The sequence below is a fragment of the Neovison vison genome, chromosome X (assembly GCF_020171115.1).
Source record: "Neovison vison isolate M4711 chromosome X, ASM_NN_V1, whole genome shotgun sequence".
NCBI classification, from domain to species: domain Eukaryota; kingdom Metazoa; phylum Chordata; class Mammalia; order Carnivora; family Mustelidae; genus Neogale; species Neogale vison.
This window is the reverse complement of record NC_058105.1, coordinates 121,831,419-121,845,658: the sequence shown is the minus strand read 5'-3', so window position 1 is coordinate 121,845,658 and position 14,240 is coordinate 121,831,419. Positions and strand designations below refer to the sequence as shown.

Genomic DNA, 14,240 nt, shown 5'->3' with positions numbered 1-14,240 from the left:
GCTACCACCACACTTTGTGAATGCAGACAAATTCCTCAGTTTCTATGACCCTGTTTCCTTTTCTGTACCATGAAGGATTTCATCTTTGTGATCCCTACGAGCCATTTTCGCATGTGAACTTTGTTCCTGTGTTTGAAATGAAAAGGATTTCAGCTTCCCCTCGAAGACAGTATCATTCATGTTCTTTTTTTTTTTAACGGTTTTTAAAATTTTTAATTCCAATTATCATTCCTTTTCTATGCTGTTTAGACACTATAGGCGGACCCTATACAATGGCTCCATTAACTGGGTGCTTTCCTCTCGCAGCTGTTGGCTACTACATGGCAGTTCCAGCCGTGGCGGGCCGGAGGGACATCGGCCGCTTGAAACTCCTCCTCCGAGACCTGCAGCCCCAAAGCAACTTCTGCTTGCTCTTCGATTACCGGCTGGCCGGAGAAAAAGTCGGGAAGCTTCGAGTGTTTGTGAAAAACAGTAACAATATCCTGGCCTGGGAGGAGACCGGAAGTGAGGACGAGAGGTGGAAGACTGGGACAGTTCCGTTGTATCAAGGGATCGCCACTACCAAGAGTGTAAGCGGAAAGCAAGCCCGTGTTAAATGAGATACTAATGTTGTTTTTCTATGATTCCGCAAACAAAGCAAAACACTCAAGTACCTAGGCACTGGGGCCACAAAGATAAGACTTTTTCCTTACAGTTACAAGAGTTTGCATTCTGGAGCAAAATGGGCAAGACTGAGGTCAGCCCTGCGGGTATGTCAGGCGCATGCGCATCGCGTGCCCTAGAGACAAGATCTGTCCGGAGGTCCGGCTGCTCCCCGGCAGCCTCTCACTCCAGACTGCAAAATCCTTAATACGTAAAAGAATGTCTTGCTCATTTATTCAGTGCCCAGCACTCACCCCAATGAATGGAAGCTAGAAGGTCATTTCTTTGCTAAGATTTTATTTATTGATCTGAGAGAACGCTGGGGTAGGAGATAGAGGGAGAGAGAGAAGCAGGCTCCCCGCTGAGCAGGAAACCTGATGTAGGACTCGATCCCAGAACCCCGAGTCCATGACCTGAGCCAAAGACAAGCACCCAACTGACTCAGCCACCCAGGCGCCCTAGAAGGTCATTTTTAAAATGTTTTTTAGATTAAACTGAGACTGTGGCTTTTGTCTGGGGTCCCAGGACCATTCAGGTTCTGTGGTTCTCTAGAAGGACTCACAGAATTCAGAGAACCTGCTGTATTCATGATTACAGTTTATTACAGTGAAATAAAGTCAGCGGAGGGAAAAGGTGCTTAAGGCAGAGTCCAGGAGAGAGCGGGCACAAGCTGGTGGTATTCCTCCTTCAGGAAAATTGTACGCACAGCCCTTGGTTCTCTCAGCAGTGTGTGTGACAACACTCTCAAAATGTGGCCCACCAGCAAAGCTCACCCAAGCCTTGGTGTTCTAGGTTTTTGCTGGGAGTCTGTCTGCCCACGTGACAGCCTGCACAGCTGACCTTTGTTACTCAGTCTCCAGCCTCTCCAAAGGTCAGATTCTTTTCTTTGTGACCCAGGGCCCCCGCTAGAAGTCACATTGTTAGCGTACATATCTGGCATGGGCAAAAGCACTTTTTTTTTTTTTTTAATATTTTATTTATTTATTTATTTGACAGACAGTGAGAGAGGGAACACAAGCAGACGGAGTGGGAGAGGGAGAAGCAGGCTCCTGGCAGAGCAGGGATCCCAGTGCGGGGCTCGATCCCAAGATCCTGGGATCATGACCCAAGCCAAAGGCAGATGCTTAACAACTGAGCCACCCAGGCACCCCCAAAAACACTCTTAAGGGACAAGATAGTCCAAGGACTTAGAGGTTATCTTCCAGGAACCAGTCAAGAGACAAACCTTTCTTTAGAATGTTCAGGGTTTAGACAATTTAGACAACCCAGACTTCCCGGATCAATCCTTTACTGTCCAGTGGGTTTAAGAAAGGAAATGGGAACAGCATGCAAGAGGAAGTTGGTCAGTGAGTTGAAACAGGAAGAACATAGGGTAAAAATGACAAGTGTCTATCAGGTTAGACTCTCAGGAGGTGGCTGGTGCCCCTTGCAGGGCTTGTCTGGAGGGGAGCAGGAGGCCACCCTACAGAGACATGAGGAAGGAAGGGAGTAGAGCTTGGGAGGCAGCCACTGTGGACCCTTGTGTAAGGCTCGGTTGAGGTGAGAAGGGAAGAGGGAGGGTGGAAGCTAGAAGGAGATACACAAACAGCTGAGTACCAGCTAAGGGTTTGCAGAACAAGAGTGTTTAGTGGATCCATGAATCGGGATTCCATTGACACTTTGCTTGTGAAAGAGGAATGATTCATAAAATAAGGAAAATCCTGTTTTTTGATAATACACAGTAGTAGGAAACCTGGGGTCTAGGGTCAGACATTATATTCAATATCTTTTTATCTATGCGTCCCACTGAAGCAGAGCATCTTATTTAAAATACGTCCTGAGATCTGACTATAGATAAAATACATGTTGGGCTATAGGTGAATTTTCTCACCATTCTTTCCCTCTTTCCCATGCTTGTTTAGTGCTGATGCACACATTGGTTCTAGTTTATGCAACATATTTGCATCGATACAAACCCAACCCACATATTTACGTAGTTGTGGCTATAACGTGGTTTGGGGACTGTGACACTGGGCTGTGCTATGCATAGTTGACATCCTGTTGGAGAATTGAAATACGCCTCCACATAGCATTCATCATGACTTCCATGACCGAATTTTTATACTGAGAAATGCTTTCTCAGTAGAACACGGTAGCTTGGGGGCGGGTAGTAGCATGTGCCATCAAAACAGTGGTGGTTTTTTTTTTTTTAGTACACATTTTTGCAAATATGCTGCCAAAGAGCCCAGCCAGCAGGGACACTGTCACACCACACTGCTCTGTCAAGAGGGACACTTGTGCCCAACCAGGCTCTGACGCAGGCACCTATGCCCTGAACTCTTCCAGTATGAAGGGCACCCTTACTGGGGCATACTGGAGGATGGGGATGCTGAATAAGGGGGGAGCGGGATGGGATTCGATCTCGGCTATTTGCTCACGCAGGCTTGAGGGAGGGTGCCCCTCCCTAGGGTGCCCTGCACTCCTGAAGGGCTAAAAGCAGCCCGGATATTAAGAGAAGGCAGCACATTTTCACTTGATCCTGGGGGCCATGGATAGTCTTTGTACCCATCCAGTACGTAAAGTCACCCATCTCTTCACCAACTTCCATGCCTGGCCAGGACACAGAAATCTTTACTAGGACTGGAGTCTTGTTGCTAAGAATCTAGTGTCAATAGATAACCTCAGACAACCATTGGAAGAAACTGATTACCCATGATGAAATTGAACCAGTAGTCAAGAATCTCTCAAGAAACAGAAGTTTAGGGGCGCCTGGGTGGCTCAGTGGGTTAAAGCCTCTGCCTTCGGCTCAGGTCATGATCTCAGGGTCCTAGGATCGAGCCCCGCATCGGGCTCTCTGCTCAGCAGGGAACCTGCTTCCTCCTCTCTCTCTCTGCCTGCCTCTCTGCCTGCTTGTGCTCTCTGTCAAATAAATAAATAAAATATTAAAAAAAAAGAAAGAAAGAAAGAAACAGAAGTTTAGGATTAGACAGCTCGACGGGTGAATTCTACCAAACATTCAAAGAAGAGTTAATACCTCTTCTTCTCAAACGATTTCAAAAAAATAGAAGAGAAAGGAAAACATCCAAATTCATTCTATGAGGCCAACATTGCCCTGACACCAAAACCAGATGAAGATACCACAAAAAAAAGAAAACTTCAGCCCAATATCTCTGATGAACATAGATGCAAAAATCCTCAATAAAATATTAGCAAAACGAATCCAACAATACCTTAAAAAAATCATTTACTATGATCAAGTGTGATTTATGATGCAAGAGTGGTTCAGTATTCACAGATCAGTCAACAGGATCCACCATATCAAAAAGAGAAGGGATAAAAACCATAGGATAATTTCAATGGATGTATTTGACAAGGTACAACATCCATTCATGATAAAAATGCTCAACACAGTAGGTTTAGAGAGAAGACCTCAACATAATAGAGGCCATATATGGAAACCCATAGCTAACATCATCCTCAGTGGGGAAGAGCCTTTCCCCTAAAGTTGGGAACAAGACAAGGATGTCCACTCTCACCACTTCTATTCAACATAGTACTGGAAGTCCTAGCCACAGCAATCAGACAAGAAAAATAAAAGGCATACAAATTGGTAGGGAGGAAGTTAAATTTTCAGTATTGGCAGATGACATGATACTACATGTAGAAAACCAGAAAGATTCCACCAAAAATCTGTTAAAACTGACAAATGAATTCAGTGAGTTCACAGGATACAAAATCAATGTGCAGAAATCTATTGTATTTCTCTACACTAATAATGAGGGAGAAGAAAGAGAAACTTAAAAAACTGACCCATTTATAATTGCATCAAAAATAATAAAATACCAGAAAGAAACATAACCAAAGATGTGAAAGAACTGTACTCTGAAAACTATAAAATACTGATGAAATAAATGGAAGATGATATAAACACATGGAATGATATTCCATTCTCATGGATTTGGAAAACAAATAATGTTAAAATATCCACACTGCCCAAAACAATCTACAGATTTAATGCAATCCTTACCAAAATACCAACAACATTTTCCACAGAACTAGAACAAATTTTAAGATTTTATTTATTTGACAGAGAGAGATCACAAGTAGGCAGAGAGGCAGGTGGGGGAGGGGGTTGGGGAAGCAGGCTCCCCATGGAGCAGAAAGCCTGATGCGGGGCTAGATCCCAGGACCCTGAGATCATGACCTGAGCCAAAGGCAGGGGCTTAACCCACTGAACCACCCAGGTACCCCAAGAACAAATAATCTTAAAATTTGTATGGAACCACAGAAGACCCCAATAGCCTAAGCAATCTTGAGAAAAAAGAACATAGCTGGTGGTATTATAATCCCAGATTTCAAGATATACTACAAAGCTATAGTAATCAAAACAGTATGGAACTGTCCAGAAAATAGACACATATATCAACGAAACAAAATAGAGAACCAGAAATAAACCCACACTTATATGGTCAGTTCATCTACTACAGAGGCAAAAACACACAATGGGGAAAAGTCAGTCTCTTCAACAAATGGTGTTGGAAAAACTGGACAGCTACATGTAAAAATTAAACTAGACCCCTTTCTTATACCGTACACAAAAATAAACTCGAATTGGATTAAAGACGTAAATGTTAGACCTGAAAACATAAAAATCCTAGAAGAGAGAAAAGCAGTAATTTCTCTGACATTGGTCCCAGCAACAGTTTCCTAGATGTCTTCTAAGGCAAAAGAAACAAAATAAAAAATAAACTGTTGGGGCTACATCAGAATAAAAAGCTGCTGCACAGCAAAAGAAACAATTAATGAAAAGTTAAAAGACAACCTACTGAGTGGGAGAAAATATTTGCAAATGACAACTGATACAGTGTTAGCATCCAAAATAAATAAAGAACTTATGCAACTTGGGGCACCTGGGTGGCTCAGTCGGTTAAGCTTCTGCCTTTGGCTCAGGTTACGATCCCAGGGTCCTAGGATTAAGCCCCACATTGGGCTCCCTGCTCAGTGGGGAGCCTACCACTTCCTCTCCCTTGGTTACTACCCCTACTTGTGCCTTCTCTCTGTGTGTCAAATAAAATCTTAAAAAAAGAACTTACTGGGTGGCTCAGTGGGTTAAGCCTCTGCCTTCAGGTCAAGTCATGATCTCAGGGTCCTGGGATCGAGCCCCTCATCGGGCTCTGTCCTCCTTCTGCCATACCTTTCTTAGCTTTTCGGGGCTGTGCAGATGCTTTTAGGAGTGGCGGTGACCCTGTTTTCTCTGAATATAATCCTTCCAGTGCAGATACTGACATATGGAAAATAAGTTATTATATATGCAATGTCAATGCCTGTCCCTTCGCCATAGGGGCTGATGAATTCAGTCCCCCCCCCCTTTTTTTTAAGGAATCCTTATGCAGCAGGGGCTCAAACTCACCACCCAAGTTCAAGAGTCTCGTGCTCCACTGACTGAGTTGGCCAGGTGCCCCGAGTTCAGTTCTGTTTCATTGCTATTAAATAGTTGGATTATATCATTGACTTGAACGGTTTGAAGTAATTTTTTTTAATCTTCTCCATTATTAGATCGTTTTTGAAGCAGAACGTGGCAAGGGCAAGCGCGGGGAAATTGCAGTGGACGGCGTCGTTTTGCTCGCAGGCTTGTGTCCGGATGACCTTTTACCCGCGACTGGCTGAATGTGACTCTGGTCTTCTGTGTCTTTATGTTTGGCTTCTTATGTCCGTTCTCTGTTTTCTGATACAACATCATAGACCGCCCCACTGTAGAAATAACAAAATGAAAAATGATAACCTACCAACAGAAACATTATTGTAAGATGTCTTTCTTGTGGAAGATGGGCCAATAGGTGCCTTTCAGTGTAGTACCACTCATTCATTTCTGAATTTATAAAATGTGGAAGTGTGGAAAAAGCTCAGCTTTCCTCCCCTCTCCCCCCAGCACCCCATCCTCCAGTGCATCTGATTTGTCTCCATGAATTGATGGACCTCTATAAAACATTTTTAGAATTATTAAAAAAAAAAAAAAGACAAATACAGGCACCTGGGTGACTTAGTAGTTAAGCCGTTAAGCCGAAGTGATCTTCAGCTCAGGTCATGATCCCAGGGTCCTGGGATCAAGCCCGGCATTGGGCTCCCTGCTCGGCAGGAAGCCTGGTTCTCCCTCTCCCACACTTTGTGTTCCCTCTCTTGCTGACTCTCTCTCTCTCTCTCTGTGTCAAATAAATAAATAAAAACTTTTTTAAAAGTTTAAAATTTAAAAAAAAATTAAAAATAAATAACAACAACAAAATCCCACGGGGAATTATTTCTCTGACTTTTCTGGCACTTCTTGGAAACTGACATAGCAGATAGATTTTTATCTAAGTGGCTGAGCCTGATCTTTTATAGCCAAGCTTGTATATTTAAATTCTTTGTAATAATATTCAACTAATCACCTTGTGTCATGGTCTAAGTTTTTCTATTTTTCTAAGTAAGAAAATGTGTTGTTAATGCTCTGTTTCATTATATGTAGAATTATTTGCTTTACTGGAAAATGTGGATTTTCTTCTTTTTCTTTGGAAACACTCTATATACTTAAAACTTTGTAAAATTATTTCCTTTTACAGGAGCACAGGACTGCTTTATTAGGCCTCATAAGTGCAATGCAAATTAGCTGAAGTTGTTGAGCTTAAGGCCTCAGAGAAATATCTAAAACTAAATCAGGCAAGTGTAGGGTTCAGAAGAAAGACCAATGCCTTCTTTTCTCTGTTTCTCTCTTTCAAATTCAGCAACATCTTTGTATGGTAATGAATCTTGAGTATATTCCCTGTGGATGAACATATATTATGTTTTAAGATTCTGGGTCATAAAGAGAAGGTTCCCCAAGTATTTTCCTGTTGTCCCTTGAAGCAACGAAGGCCTTGAGCTGTAGGAGGAAGGAAGGAGAGAAGGTAGTCCACTTACTAACCTTTCATATGTGTAACCTCACTCTTAAAGTTTTTTTTTCTTAAACTGAAACTCTTAATAACCCTTTTTTAAAAAAACTTAGTAACCTTTTTTCCATCAATGTTCTCTTTAATACAACCAACACATACAACGTTTCAAGATGGTAGGGCAAAAACATTGTTTTCCTTTAGTGTGAAGTAACTTCGGCATATAGCGTCTTGTCTTCAACGGCTGTAGTTGTATCTGTTAGGAAAACTGCTAGTTACAGAAACCCGAAAAATAGTGTTTCTAGTGAGACCAGATGAAGAGGTACCTAGTTAAGTCCAATGGGCCTGCAGAATTATGAGAGAGAATAAAATGGTCATTTTAAGACACTAAGCTTTGGAGCGGTTTGTTATGCAGCAAGGACTAACTGATACATGTGGTTTCTAAGACTGTGATAGAACTTGAAGAAGAACCCTTTGTTTCTTCAGTGACCAAGGAAATTCGGGAGCTCAGTTATGGTTTAGAATAAAGGAAGATAGAAGGGAGAACTTGCAATGAAGGACCAGTGCCCCAGTGATCCAGGTTAAAGGAAGAGATGTTGAACCAGAAATGAAATAGGGAAGCCTGGAAATCATGTTATATGTGGGTAGAGAATTATTGCACAAGGCTGAGTCAAGTTGAATTGAATAATAGTATTTCATGTTTCTCTAATATCTGTAGCAGAGATTTCTAGTTGCCTACCCAATATCCATTCTTAGATTTTTTCCTTACTAGTATCACCATATAAATGTGTGTGTGTTATTTGTTTTGTTTTGTTTTGTTTTTTGTTTTGTTTTGTTTTGTTTTAAAGATTTTATTTATTTATTTGACAGAGAGAGATCACAAGTAGGCAGAGAGGCAGGCAGAGAGAGAGGAGGAAGCAGGCTCCCTGCTGAGCTTAGAGCCCGATGTGGGACGCGATCCCAGGACCCTGAGATCATGACCTGAGCCGAAGGCAGCAGCTTAACCCACTGAGCCACCCAGGTGCCCCTTTTTGTGGGCAGGGAGTGGAATGTGCTGAATTAGAAGGCTGCATTTCCCAACCCCTCTTTCAGATGGAGAGCCTACTGAAGTCATTGGTGGGGCTTCCAGGAAGGATCATTAAAGAGGGTTGTCAGTTGGCAGCCTCTCTTGCCATTTCTCTTCCTCCTTCTTCCTTCCTGCAGTGTAGTTGGTTGTGAAGGCAGGAGCTCTTTGAGCTACCTTGTGATCATGAGGTCAAAGACCATACCTTATGGAGGGGTGCATAGCTGGAAGAAAACAGGGTGTCTGATGACATTTTGGTTTCTCTGTTCCTGTTCCCAGTCACTGTTCAACACTTTGTTAAGTGAGATAAAAATAAACCCTCTCTTGGCCTATGTAGGATTTCAAACTACTCTTCCCTGACCCCGGGAGCTTCCCCTACCAATGATACCACAAGACCATAGTCTTGGGGGACTAACTCTTTGGGCCCTTAAATACCAACATATTGTTTTGCACTCTAGTCAATGGGCTATCAAGTCATGGAGCCCTAGCCTACACTAGCCCTGAGTCATACTTGGGTTCCTTTGGGGAACCTAAGGGCAGATAATTTAGCCAGGATCCATATCTGTTGTCCCTGGCCACCACTCAACTTGAAACCCCCTTGTCATTCACCCCCTTCCACTGTCCTGCCCAAACCCCCTGCCCACACTGTTACACGCTGCTTCCTCTGGATACTAACTTCCACTGTTTCTGCCCTCTCCCCCATCACACACACAACACTGGTAAAAAAAACTCTCCTCCACCTTAATTCTGCCAACGGCCTCTTCCTCAGCTGAGCTGAGCTCTCTCCTGGGCAACCTCTGTCCTTGCGGCCTTAGCAAATGAAAGCTGCTTGTCCTTCCTCCCTGCGCACATGCCGGGTCCACTTGAAGGAAACACCCTTGTTGCTCCACTCTTGTTCACAATCTCCTATTTCTCTCTTTCCCTGTAAAAGCCACTGTTCCTTGAGGGTACAGTGAAACAGCTCTACAGTCCTCTTGGCCCTCCCTTGCCATTGTCATCAACCAGTGTGGTGACATCTATGCAAATGACCCATCTGATGTCCTAGCTTCACTGTTCTTTGACCTCTGTTCCAGTTACCATCATCTTCCTGGTCCCTGCACCATGGCCACCACCTTGGACTTAATCATCAGGTCTGAACGTGAACTCCAACATCAAACTACCTAGTTTATCTGGCTTTCTCTTAACCTCATACTTCTCCTTTGGACTTTTTGAAGACCCATTCCCTTGACATTTTCATGTTCTTCCCATCTCTTGGCTTCCTATCTTGACTTTCTCTCTAATAAAACAACATAGAGTCCAAGGCCCCCATCCCTTCAAAGACACTTGCCATTGCCCCCCAAGACTCATGCCCTTGTGTTCTTCCACCAAGGCCACCATACAGAGCCCCAATCTTTTTTTTTTTTTAAAGATTTTATTTATTTATTTGACAGGCAGAGATTACAAGTAGGCTGAGAGGCAGGCAGAGAGAGAGAAGGAGGAAGCAGGCTCCCCGCTGAGCAGAGAGCCCGATGTGGGGCTCGATCCCAGGACCCTGGGATCATGACCTGAGCCGAAGGCAGAGGCTTTAACCCACTGAGCCACCCAGGCGCCCCCAGAGCCCCAATCTTGATCTCCCCACTGACTTCTTTCCCTCTCCCATCACCAGACTGCCGAGCAGTGTTACAGAAAATGATACATTGTGCAGATAGATTCTTCAACAAAACCATGATCTTCAACCTTTCACAGACCCCGCATGCTGCCCAGATTACCACTGAATGGTGCTTGCCTCTTCACTGGCACAGACTAACAACATTCACCAGGATGTCCCACATCCTCCGACCTCATGAGTTTACATGAACACATTGAAATAACAATGACACGAGTCCCCATTTTTGCCTCCCCTCTGGGGCTGAATGTCAGCAGCTGACTAAAGCACCAAGCTGACTTTGAGAGCACATCTGGGCCTTTGTCATAAGTAGGGAGGGGTACTGAATGACATTGGAGTTTTCTCTAGTTTTCCCAGGTGTGGGAAAAGCCTCCTTGTGGCCAGGAAGATGTGTCCCTCCCTTACAGACCTCGGGAGACTTCAGGTCCCCTGTGGGAAGTGTACCATTTCCCTCGTCTGTACGATGGCAGTTGGGACTTGGGCAATACCCAGAGCCCTTGGGCTTGGGCATTCGATGTCTCTCGGCGACTCCACGAATCTTCAGCCAGACCTGAGGTAGCCTGTAGGTTTTGGACTCTTCTCCTTGGAGACACAGAATGCTGGAGGGATGACTATGGAATGGTTTCACCTGAGGTGGTTTTCAGATGTTAAGAACTGTTCTTGAAAGCTAACAAATTGGCCTCTTCTGGTTTCATACGGACCAGTACAAAACACAAGACTCCTGGATCGGAGAGCTGGGCTTTATTACTCACGGGATGGCAGGTAGCCTGAGCCTCATGTCCACTCGGCTGCCCCGACCTCTCTGCCACAGGCCTCAGGGCCGGGTGCAGTGCAGAGGCGGGCCCTGGGGGTCACAGTTTCCCCCACCCTGGGGCCACCTTCTACAGCATGAAGAATGCTGGAGCCAATGAAATTAGGTAAGAACTAATTCCTCTTTCTGTCCCAGTATTTTTTTTTTCAAAGCCTATATATTTATTTTGCTGACGATGTTGCTTGAAACACATTTAGAATTGCCTTTTTCGGGTAGAAAAATCATGCAAGAGACTTTGTATCAGGCATTTATGGCCTCAAACAGTATGACCCACCCAGAATTCCACTCCCAGGCATACCCTCAATAGAAATGCCCAGAAGCATCATTTATAATAGTCACAGTGGGACCACTCAAAAATCCATGATGTCCCTCGTGAGTAGAATAGAAAAATAAACTGTGGTATATCCATCCAATGAAATACTGTCGGGCAGTGAGCATGAAGAAACCAACGTTGCCCACAATATCGCAGGTGAATTTTAAAATTTGGCCTTGATCAAAAGAAACTAGAAAGGACATACTGTGTGGCTCTGCTTACCTAAGTTTCAAGATGAGGCAGGATTAAATCTGTACTGGAGGAGTCAGGGTTGTGTTTACCCTCTGAGGGGGTGCTAGGAGGAAGCACGAGTGGGGATGTGGGGTTGTGGTCATTCTGTTTCTCGATGCTTTTTGGATGGACGTGTTCACTTTATGAGAATCATTGAGCAATACGCTTACAATTTGTGCACCAGCATTTCTACATATGGGCTATACCTCAATGAAAATTTAGAAAGTAAGAGTATTGCTCCCCACCCCCCCAAAGCTGAGCTTCATCTATCTGACTGTGCCAATTAACTTGGGACACCTTGAGTGAATTCAGCTCTCAATAAATACCAGGCAAGTCAGAACTAAAGTTGCATAGACTCATATATAACCCAGCCACCAATGACTCCGACACTGGGGATGTCCCCTGGCTTGCCTTTCAGGATACCAAAGGACTCTGGACATCAAGTGGGTTGCGGGAGGTCAACAGCATTGGAATTTGGATGGGGCTGAGGCCTGAGGAAATGTGCCTGCTGCTCAGAGAGCCTGGAACCCTCAACTTTCCCACATCCATTAGTCTTCCTGGACACCCACAGAAACTTCTACATCCCCCTTTCTTATCCCTGTCACTGTCCCTTTAAAAATCTTTTTCCTCATGGGATCAGGAGGGAGACAAACCATTAGAGACTTTTAATCTCATGAAACAAATAGGGTTGCTGGGGAGTGGGGAGGTAGGGAGAAGGGGGTGGGGTGATGGACATTGGGGAGGGTACGTGCTATGGTGAGCGCTGTGAAGTGTGTAAGCCTGGTGATTCACAGACCTGTACCCCTGGGGCAAATAATACATTCTATGTTAATTTTTTAAAAAATCTTTTTCCTCATGGGTCCAAGCTGCAGTAACACAGCTCTCCTCCAAAAGGTGAGGCTCTGGGTGCTCCCATTCAGTTTGTGGATCCTTCTCAGAGTTCCAGCAGTGCCCTCTTGTGATGGCCTATGTGCCCGTGGCTGCCACCTGGCAAACAGTAGAGAGGGCTGTCTGCAGCATCTTCTGCTCCTGTTTTGCTCCATTTCTCCCTTCCCCATGTCTTGTGAACTCATGCTTCTCTGGATACCTAGAACCTTCCAATTCAGTGACCCCTGAGATCTCGAAGAACCTAATCTTGTGGACCTTTCTTTCTTTCCCAGGTCCCCCCGTCAACATTTACTTGTCCTCTATCCCAACAACTGAAGAGAGGCTACCCTTCTAAGATAATGCGGGTGTAGGGAATAAAGAGTTCCAAAAGTAATCTTTCAGATACTCGTTCTTTTAGAAAAGTAGCTTCCAATGCTTTACTACGAAGGAACAAGTAAGAAGGCAGTTTCAGCACTATCTATGATCAGGGGTACTCTTCGGATGGCTCTCAGACCACACAGCTACATTAAGATGGGGACTATGGCAGCGTTTGCTGGTAGCAAGCACCAGAACCAGACCTCCGCTAACTTACAGCAAAGGGAGGTTATGGTAAGGAAACAGGAGTGTGCAGGTGCATGGGAAGACCAGCAATCCAGCCTTGGAAATGGGCTCCAGGGCTGGAAGCCGAGCTGTGGAAAGAAGCCATTGCTGATCAGCATGCCAACGTTACTAGAATGATCTCTCACCATACTGGTCTCCACATTACTCTGCTCAAAATTCACATTCCAGGGAGGGGTATGCAGTGGGCCCAGCTTGGTCCTGTAGCTGGCCCCTGGCTAGGGTAGATGGCAGGCCCAATTGGCTGTTCAGAGGTAGGCTGAAAGCTGGGCGGCCCAAGTCCACCAAAGTCCGCCACTTGGACCCCATTTCATAAAAGCTGGTCTCGAGTACATGTAATTGCTCCAGCCCGCCTAGCAATTCAATTAAATTTACTCCCCCCGCCGAAGTTGTTATTTATTTATTTAAGAGAGAGAGAGAGAGAGAGAGAGAGAGAGAGAGAATGAGCAGTGGGGAGGGGCAGAGGGAGAGGGAGAAACAGACTCCCCGCAGACCAGGAAAAGGGACAAGAGGTTTGATCCCAGGACCGGGAGATCAGGACCCCAGCCCAAGGCCTTTGCTTAACCTCTGAGGCTACCCAAGGGCCCCCAAGAGCCTATTCAATAAATTAGATTTATAGGTGTCTCACTTCGTTCTTGTGTTAGAAACAATCTTAAAACAATAGCCTTTTGAAAATAAAGTCTCTAGTTTTACCATCGCTTTGATTTTATTGGAGGCGAGAAGTGCAGGACGTACGTGGCTACTTAATGAATGATTACTATTTCCATATCAACTGATGTGTGCCAGGGGTGCAAGAAATACTTGTCGAATTAATTGCTGCATTAAATGGCATTTTTGGCCAAGGTTTTGTCCACATGTCGCTAAGCAATGTCTTGAATGAAAGCAGAACGCGTATGTCGTAGAGTAGTTCAACAAACTCTGCAGCTGAAAGGCATTACTAGGAGTACTTTCTTCCCACGCACGCCCTGCGCCCAGATTGTCAGCGAGGCCCGGGGGCCACCGGCAGCCACCGATGCGGGAGGATTCACCGCCGCTAGCCGCTCTGCCCAGACACCATTTACCTAGCACGCATGCGCCAGCGCCCGAGGCCGGCCTTCTCTAGTCTGCGGGCTTGGATTGGTTGAGCCTTGGTGGTCCCGCCCCGCGTACCGGAAACTCGCCCCCGACGC

At 44.9% G+C, this 14,240-nt stretch overlaps 1 protein-coding gene across 1 annotated transcript in view; it reads left to right on the top strand.

The window, feature by feature from the left end:
- EGFL6 (EGF like domain multiple 6) overlaps window positions 1-6,766 on the top strand; it is a 57,895-nt gene extending 51,129 nt beyond the window's left edge. The window contains exons 11-12 of the mRNA XM_044235426.1: window positions 307-569; window positions 6,178-6,766. Of these exons, the coding sequence (XP_044091361.1) occupies window positions 307-569; window positions 6,178-6,288 (374 nt within the window). The 3' untranslated portion in view covers window positions 6,289-6,766. The remainder of the gene's footprint in view (window positions 1-306; window positions 570-6,177) is intronic.
- The last annotated feature ends 7,474 nt before the right edge of the window (window positions 6,767-14,240 follow it).